The sequence below is a fragment of the Branchiostoma floridae genome, chromosome 15 (assembly GCF_000003815.2).
Source record: "Branchiostoma floridae strain S238N-H82 chromosome 15, Bfl_VNyyK, whole genome shotgun sequence".
In the NCBI taxonomy this organism is placed as follows: Eukaryota; Metazoa; Chordata; class Leptocardii; order Amphioxiformes; family Branchiostomatidae; genus Branchiostoma; species Branchiostoma floridae.
This window is the reverse complement of record NC_049993.1, coordinates 15,418,600-15,427,553: the sequence shown is the minus strand read 5'-3', so window position 1 is coordinate 15,427,553 and position 8,954 is coordinate 15,418,600. Positions and strand designations below refer to the sequence as shown.

General features: G+C 38.6%; 1 protein-coding gene across 1 annotated transcript; it reads left to right on the top strand.

Annotated features, from left to right (window-relative positions):
* Positions 1–2,321: 2,321 nt before the first annotated feature.
* On the top strand, positions 2,322–3,747 carry LOC118431714. Its single transcript, XM_035842981.1, has 2 exons — positions 2,322–3,014; positions 3,471–3,747. Exons 1-2 carry the CDS (start codon positions 2,461–2,463, stop codon positions 3,652–3,654), a joined length of 738 nt encoding a protein of 245 aa, XP_035698874.1. The 5' UTR covers positions 2,322–2,460; the 3' UTR covers positions 3,655–3,747.
* The last annotated feature ends 5,207 nt before the right edge of the window (positions 3,748–8,954 follow it).

Below are 8,954 nucleotides of genomic sequence, written 5' to 3'. Positions count from 1 at the left end.
ATTTTGCAAACAAGATCTCATATATTTCGTTGCATACTTTTACTGATCCCTATTCATTAAATTTTCTGTTTTTGTATGGCTAGAAAATAGTTGTTATCATTTATATTTGCATTAAGATTTCAAACTTCTGGACTTTAATAATGCTTACATTTGCCTCATTAACATAAATGTTGCCTGGACGCCAGACCGGTTTGCTTTACCAAACGCCGAGTGCCTTAATTCTACTTAGGTGATCACCTCACTGCAACCGAACGATTTTAAAGCGTACTAAGCAACGTGTTAGATGCAAAAAGGCCCACTTAACCCTATTCAGACCGGGCTTTTTTGGTCATCCCTGGACCGGGGGGGGGGGGGGCTTTTGAGGCCCTCCACTTCTAAGTCCTATAACTCTTGAACGACGTGCCGTAGGGCCACCAAATTTTCAGGACATAATATCGACATACTATCTAGCGAGTAGTTGACGTTTGACGTAATGACGTAATTATGACGTCATCAATTTGATTATATTGGCCGGACCCATGAAAAATGGTATTCTCAGAAAACTTCGAGTTATACTACAAAAATGTAACAACAAGTGCAGATAACAGAATAATAATGTTTATTACGACTTGTATTGCCAATAGCAACATCGATGACGTCATAATGACGTCATAAAATGACGTAATGCACATCTAAGATACGATTTAGGCTCCGCCATATTATATCCACCACCTTGAATTTTTAAAACTACTTTTTTTGCAACAAATAGTCACAAAGGGCAATGGAAATAGACTAAATTCATTCATTTAGATGGTTTTTGATGAAAAAATACCAGGTAGTTACAAATTTTAAGGGATGATTAGCTTGTTATTCTTGATCTGGCCATGCGGTCCGCCATCTTGGATTTTGGGCTGATGACGTCATCAAATTAGCATAATTTATGCATATATAATTATGAAAGATATGCTAAATAATGTAAGATTTTATTTATGTAACAAAATAGCAGTAAAATAGCAAATAAATGTGAAAAATACATTGCTAGAACCAAAAATAGTGATTTTTGGCAAAACTGCCTGTCAGCAAACGGTTGCCATGGCAACACGAAAATATGGAAAATTTGTCAAACTTCTTGAAATTGTTGCCAACAATATTTTAGAAAAACTCACCAAATTTGGTGGCTTTAGCGTAAGCCGTTCTGGCGTTATAGGACCTCGAAGTTGGCGCAGGCCTCAAAAGCCCCCCCCCCCCCCCCCGGTCTGAATAGGGGTAAACTTTGTGAACATGTTGGATTTTCAGGCATACGTTCCTTTTGTATATTAGAATCCTAGTCATTAAATCCAGGTTACCAGAAATGATGCAAAGTTGATGCATGAGTTTTTGAAGCGTGAGTTTCTTTTTTATTTTATTGGCAGATTGAGGAGGTTTGATTTGAAATATTTGTAAAATTTTAGAAATTTATTTTCTCAAAAAACGACAATAGACGTAGACATAGCCCCCCAACACACGCACGTACAAAAACACACACACACACACACACACACACACACACACGCGCGCACGCACGCACACATACACACACACACACACACACACACACACACACACACACACACACACAAAGACAACAGAGTAACACAACAACATCCTAACATGCCCACGGGCAACATTTCGGCTGACTGTGCCGTCATAATTGAATGAAGTCATCTGTAAGAGTCAAAGTTGAAAGGTCACTATTCTCACAATACTCGACATGTATCGATCACAACGAACTGGCCAATCACAATAGTTTTTACTAAAGTTGTTTAGTTTCAAGACGTAACATGTTTAGATTTAGGCCAAGTTTGAGGTTACCGTAGTCAAAAGACAGTTCCCCACCCCACCCCAAAAAGTTATATTAGTGGCACAACTTTGCCAAATGTTACTTTAAGGCATTTTGAATAACTAAGTTTTTTTCAAGGGCTTTGTAGTAAACTGTGTACTTGTTTTTTTTTAATATAAAGATGGCTAAGAGGTGATGATACGCAATATCTATTTTAAGAAGTGACTATCATCACTATCTAAATTATCATGGGTCAATGACGATTGGTTGGATGAACTGTTTTAGGGGTCACGTTAATCATGGTGATTTTTCGGCTATCTTTATGACGTCAAAATATCATTATCTTGGCAAATATGACAAATTTTGTAGTCTTGTCTTTATTCTAGTGGCCAGCGTCAAAGCATATCTTTTTGACAAAGAACGACATACACATTTTAAGATATCTCCACCCCCACAAATAGAAATAAGTTCGACCGTAATTGTCAGGGTGTTTCCCGGAAATAACGTCAAAGTTGGGTATAGGTCTGTCAAAAAAACTTGTTGTGCGTTCTCTAGTAATCATCTTTGACGCCTCAATTCCTTCTAGGACTGTTGTATGGTAGTTGTGTTGCTGTTCTTGTACCGCAGCCTGTATTCATCGCGAACTGGAAAGCAGCATTACAATGAGTGATGTCGAAGCGGACGCTAGTCATACAAGTGGCGGGGAGGTCGCAGGTAGTGGCGGCACCGATTCGAGCGAAGCCCGGCGAGACAGAACGGAGTCAACCCACCCTAAAAACACTACAGAATTTTCCAACAAGTGCCGAAAAGACTCTGTTTGCCTTTTAGTCTGTAGTGCGCTCGTCTTGACGCCTGGTGTTATCCTACTGGCTATTAACGGTGGTGATACGGCTAACTTACGGTTGATTTTGGGGTCAATACTTTTGGTCATAGGTGTTCAGATTTTGGCAGTCGGGTGCTGCACATTGTGTTGCAAATCGGAAACAAACACTACTGATCAGACGGTTGAAATGATGGCCTCTGGCGCTACACAAGCAAATGTTTCAGGGACAGGGCCAACCGTCATAACAGGGACGGGGTCAAACGTCATGGTGCATCCAACAACAATCGCTGTGATGAATCCGCCAGGAGGCGCGACTGCACCAGCAGGACCATGGCCATATCATGCAGTCCCCGGAATGCAGTACCCACCATACTCCCCACAATATACCGCAAGGTATCATTTTCTCTTATGTTCTGCAGAAGTTGTCTTTAGGCATTTGCCAATTGAAATCGGTAGGTGGTGAAAAAATCTATCAAAAAGTGTCTTGTGTCAGGAAATGCCTGGACCTAGCTTAAAAAAGCTAACTGAAGGAATTGATAAAGGAAGCAGTGTAAAAAGTGACCATAGTCAATTTTCTTTAAACTCAGAGGTAAAAAAGCGCTGTGCTGATCATACAAAGCTCAAATGAACAAAATCAATAAAAACACTAACTAATCCATTGTTAAGCCGTTTTTATTTGATGACCCCATGAAAGAATTAAGAAATGAATGTTCTTTACATCTTGTTTTTATTTTTGAAATAAACATAATTTTATTGTGTAGGTCATTTATCATTTCGGAAACATAGTAAACTGACTTAAGTGACTAAATTTGCTGATTGTATTTACCTTTTTTATTATCTTTATCATAGTTTACCCTTTGGATATACACCTACCGGAGCGGTACCACATCTACCAGCCGCTGTACAACCAAACTTTATCACAGCTTCCGCCCCACCTCTGGAGATTCCACTATATGGCGTCCAACCGGCCCCCAGTCACCCCCCTCCCCCTTCTTACGAAGAAGCCGTCGGTGTTGAGGAGACAGGAATGTAGTCATGTCTATTTCACAGATTTGATACGATAGCTGATAAGATGATTCTAGAAATAGTTTTAGAACTCAATAGTAGTTTGGAGGCTTTTTGATATATATATATATATATATATATATATATATATATATATATATATATATATTGCAATATATAATTGTTATAAGAAATTACAGGTGAACAAATAAAAAAATTGTGTCGGTTTTGGTGTTTTTTAAATTGGAAAGAAAATTTTTCAATTTAAAAACATAAGAACGCTTAAAGGCAAGGCTGAAGTTTGAGAGATATTATATGTATTAACTGTATATTAAGGACGGACAGCATTATATAGAATATCGGGGGTTGAAACATCATTAACATTATATCTTTACGGTAAAATCTGCACAAGTGTATTCGTAGGTTGGAGGTCGTATAGAAAAGGTTAAAGGTGTCCTAAAATAAAAGTTTTTGGTGATAACTTGCAACAGTGCAGTTTTAAGGTACCAAATGTCAGCCATTAACCGACAGTAACCGGGCATACTTTAAATTTATAGACCTACAGGACCACTTAGCATTCAACAAAGGGATGGAAATTTACATTCCTTGAGGCAGTTTCCAGCGTTGGATGTGTGTATTACTAATTAAGAGTGCACGAACAACCAATAGGACAAAGAAAGTTTCTAAATATGAAATCAAAGCTAAATAAATGTGCGATTTATTTAACCGACCGACAGAGCGAGGATTCAATTAGGGTGTCTAGTTTAATTCCATGAGACACTATTTCGTTACCTTTATTAAAAAGTATATTCTATATTGTCAATAATTCTTATGTCAATGATATTGTTTGTTTTTGTACTTAGAAATGTGATTATTATCGAGCCTTTAAGCCTGTAATTGACAAGAACAAAGCAAATAGTCTTTATTTTCAAAACAAAGGAACACTAAAAGGCAATGATGAAGTTACTAAATTGTTTAATGCCAGATGGAGTAGCCTTGTTACACGTTTGTTTATCGAGAATGAGTGCCATAAGTCTAAGTTGATATGTTATTTGTATTGTATTGTATTGTAGAGACTGTTTTACTATGGGGCAGTTAGTGCCTGCAATAGGATATGCTACAATAGGACATGTTTATTCGTTTATTCAGAAAAACAATCAGCATCGCAGTCAGTATAAAAACAAACTGAATATCACTGATTTTACAACTTGTGAAAATAGAAATATATGTACAAACATTAATAAACAATTACAATACATAACGCAGAAACACCTAAAACAAAGTTGTACGTAATGCCTTACATAGAACACCGAAAGTAAGGACAGGAACGCCATACACACTAAACAACTTTAAGATGATTCGTTATACAAGCGGATGCTATTAATTTTTTTTTGCTCATTATGTCAGATACGTTGATCTCTTGTCTTTAATACAGTATGATACGATACAGGTTTGTGAGTGCTAATTCTTCAATTCACAGGTCAGTGCGTTGATTGTGTAGACATAATTATAGTGGGTTCGTTTACCGAGTGCCGTAAAACTGGTTTGGCAAAATGAAGTCAATATTGACCATATATCTTGCGTTTGTAGCATTCATGCAGAATGATACTCTTGTGTCTTTTTTAAATGTACGCATACATGTGTGTGTCATTGAAATAATTTAACATTTAACGAATATTAGTTCTACGTCACAATTTCAAACCGGGACCCGGTTAGGCAGCTTTTAGGTACAAAACATATGATATAAAACAGCGAACTAGACAAGACGGCAATAAAATAGTGGTCATTATGTGTGTATATTTTTACGTTTACATTTCTATATTTTGTTCCCACAAACAGCCTAAAGGGGAAAAACGTTAGACAATAATGGTTGTTTATGAAAAAAAAGCTGTATAAATCATAATCATTGTCTCCATTCCGATTGAAATTTGGTAAAAAGGATTGGACTCAAATCCGCAATCCCCTTATTATTTTTGTGTATTTGATTTTTTTAATAAACTTTTTTTTGTCAATATCCTCACGCAATCCCTATTTTAAGCAATACTGCACCCCTGATTATCACCGACCGCAAATTTACAAAGGTCAATACTTCAGTTAACGACCGGACGAATTAATCTTTCGGTGGGGTAATTTTCATATGACTATTTCTTTAATTTGCCCAACCTCCTTGCTTACAAAACATTTTGTAATTGTCTTAGGTAGTATCTTATGTAGAATACAGGCATAATTTTGTAGGTTTTGAAACACAATACTCCATAAATATGTTTTACATTATCAAATTTTACCTGCGTTTACTCCTCAAATAGACTCGACCATGACTCATCAGGTGACTCATTGTGATGAAGTTATAGCTTAAGGGTTCTTTTTTTTTGACAGAAAGCGTCTGGTGGAAATCTACAAATAGGATATGTCCTGTAAAATTGGTGCCATTTCTATGCCGAAGATACGTCTTGGCCCTATCGTTGAGTGCACTGCTTCTTGCTGAATAACCTAGAGCGAGTTGAGAGGAGATCAAACTATCCATGGGGGACTGTGACGGCGGTGGGGGTGGGGGAGATTGTGGAGGGGGTGGGGGCGGCGGCGGGGGCTGTGACAGTGGCGGAGGGGGTGGTGGTGATTTCGGCGGAGGGGGTGGTGATTATGGTGGAGGGGGTGGTGATTATGGTGGAGGGGGTGGTGGCTTTGGCGGAGGGGGTGGTTATTTTCGCAGAAGGGGTGGTCCTTCCGGGGGAAGGGGTCGTGATTGTTTCCGTATGTGCAGTTGTATTCTAATTCCCCTCTGGGTGTTGGCTCTGAGTTTTGGACTTATTAATACGCTCATTGACATTTATACTCATGGGAAAGATGCTCCCCCTATGGGCCTGGCGTTTTTGTGTTTGGGTTCACTACTATTTTGCCTTTGGTGTTGCTGTTTGTGCATATACTGCCATGTTTGTGAACGGTGCAGAGAAGAGTGGAAAAATCCACCCGAAGAGAAGGTAGTTGAGACGGTGACATCTGGTGTCCCCCTGGCGGATGTTCCAAGTACTGCAAACACCGCCGATCGAACATCTGCCAGCGACCCACCGGGAAACCGTGCAGTTTGGATACTTGGTTCATTTCAAGCTGTGCCCGCAGAGAGATGGCCAGCTCCACGGAAACAGTACCAGGTTAACCACCCTGGGCCCTCGAGGTACTGCCTTGCAACCTGTCTTGCAACCATAGCTGCATTTATCTTCAGTTTTGGTTGTCTTGCATTGTACTTAAATCTGGTTTATTTGTTTTAAAAACCACCAAATGGTAAACTAAAAGTAGAAAATTTAGTAAGTCAAAACGGTATCGCTTGGTGGATTTCTCTGAACTGAATGTATGTTAAGAGATGCTTCTTTCTGTAATCAATGTTAACTTTAATTTCTTTGTTTATTACAGTTTATCGTAAAGTACGATATTAATGCTTTCATGTTTGAGGATTTTCTTCGATTGTGGCTATGGACAAGATGCTATCGCCAGTAGAATCATCCTGTCAACAGCTTATCTTTTAAACTGTTAATAGCATCTTCCTATAACCTTCAATAACCTGAATCATTGTTGTCTCATTTATTACAGCACACAGCCACCCCCTGCGGGACTACACCTACCAACGGGTGCACAACCACCCCCTCCGGGACTACACCTACCAACGGGCGGGCAACCACCCCCTCCGGGACTACACCTACCAACGGGCGAGCAGCAACCACCTCCGTACCCGGGACTACACCTCCCATCGGGCGCACAACCACCCCCTTCGGGACTACACCTACCAACCGGCGCGCAACAACCCCCTCCGGGACTACACCTACCAACGGGCGCACAACCATCCATTTCGGGACTACACCTACCAACGGAAACTTTTACTCGAAAATATGATTATTTTCTAGCTTAGCTATTGTATTATTGGACTAGAGGCCATATAGAAAAGGCTAACGGTGTCCTAAAAGAGATATATCAGTGCCCCCAACCACCGCCCTAAAGTTACCACCATCTATTTCCGACGGTTAGATAAACATCGCTAGATACGTCCGCAAAACGGTTGACTTGACAAGGATTTGTGATATATTCATCATGCTACAGAAGTACGGCAGCACATTTTGCACATTTTCGGGACAGTCGGAAATGTGTCGTAAAATGACTGCAGTCATATTATGGAAATGTCAAATATCTTACTTGCTCAAAGTGGCAATAGGTGTTCTTGCTGATAATGTTTGGAGGCGTATCACAAGTGGTTCAATTGAGTGCTTGCAATGAAAATCGAAATAAAGTGGGGCAGGAATTGCTTGCAATATTACGTATTTGTCAGAGGTGTTTGTAAGTGGCAAAAAGTACGTTTGATTCAAACAAGATTTTGTTGACGGTTTTGTACTGTCTTAGTGCAAAGAGAGGGTAGGGAGGTCAGCCCAGATGTGACAGTATTATTCCATTATTGCTTTTAAAAATTGAATTGCAGTGACAAAACATTAAATAGCATTACATTTAACGATTATCCATTCCTATATAAAAGAAGTGCACTTGTGCAGTAATAGTGACACTAGTTTGGTAGACTGGTATCAATTATTATGTCAGCAAGTACACTCTTGGCTTACATGTTAGTGGCATTTTTACAACTACGTACACACAACACGTTTCACTTCCGCAACTTAAGTCATAGCTACCCACGGGTACAATAATTAGGTTACAAAACAACATATAAGCCTGTTTTCGTCTATCTGACCATACCCTTTTTTCTTGACAATGTTCAAATCAGACATAAAGTAATGAGCGGAATGATCTCATTTTTAGAATAAAAAATGCTATGGCCTAATTAGAATATGAACCATTACAGGTTAATAGTCATAAATTTACGTGGCAGTTATATGTATATTTGTATATTATGCTTAAATGTTATCACATTAGATTAATAAAAGAAATAGTAATCGAAACAACATACGATTCAAAAGAGAAACAGAATTGTTTGTTGCGTGATGTTTTGCTTACTTTATGATAGAATGTTCAAATGTTGATTATAATCATTCCGATAATACATTGCATCGGTACATTAGTCTACATTAGTGTAGATACTTCCGTTTATAATTATTAATGTAACAGCTTTGTACATTGCTAGTTAAATGCGTCCTACATAAAGATATAAAGCATTGCTCAAATATGATTGTCACATGAATGATTAAACGTTTAAAGAAAAACTATTATTCCTAAACCTTGTTGTATTTTATTTATGTACACTTATGCTAGATATCTACGCACATTTATTTATTTATCTATCCATCTTTAGGATGATCCCTTCTGATGACATAACTGATTCCCAAGGGAGCCATA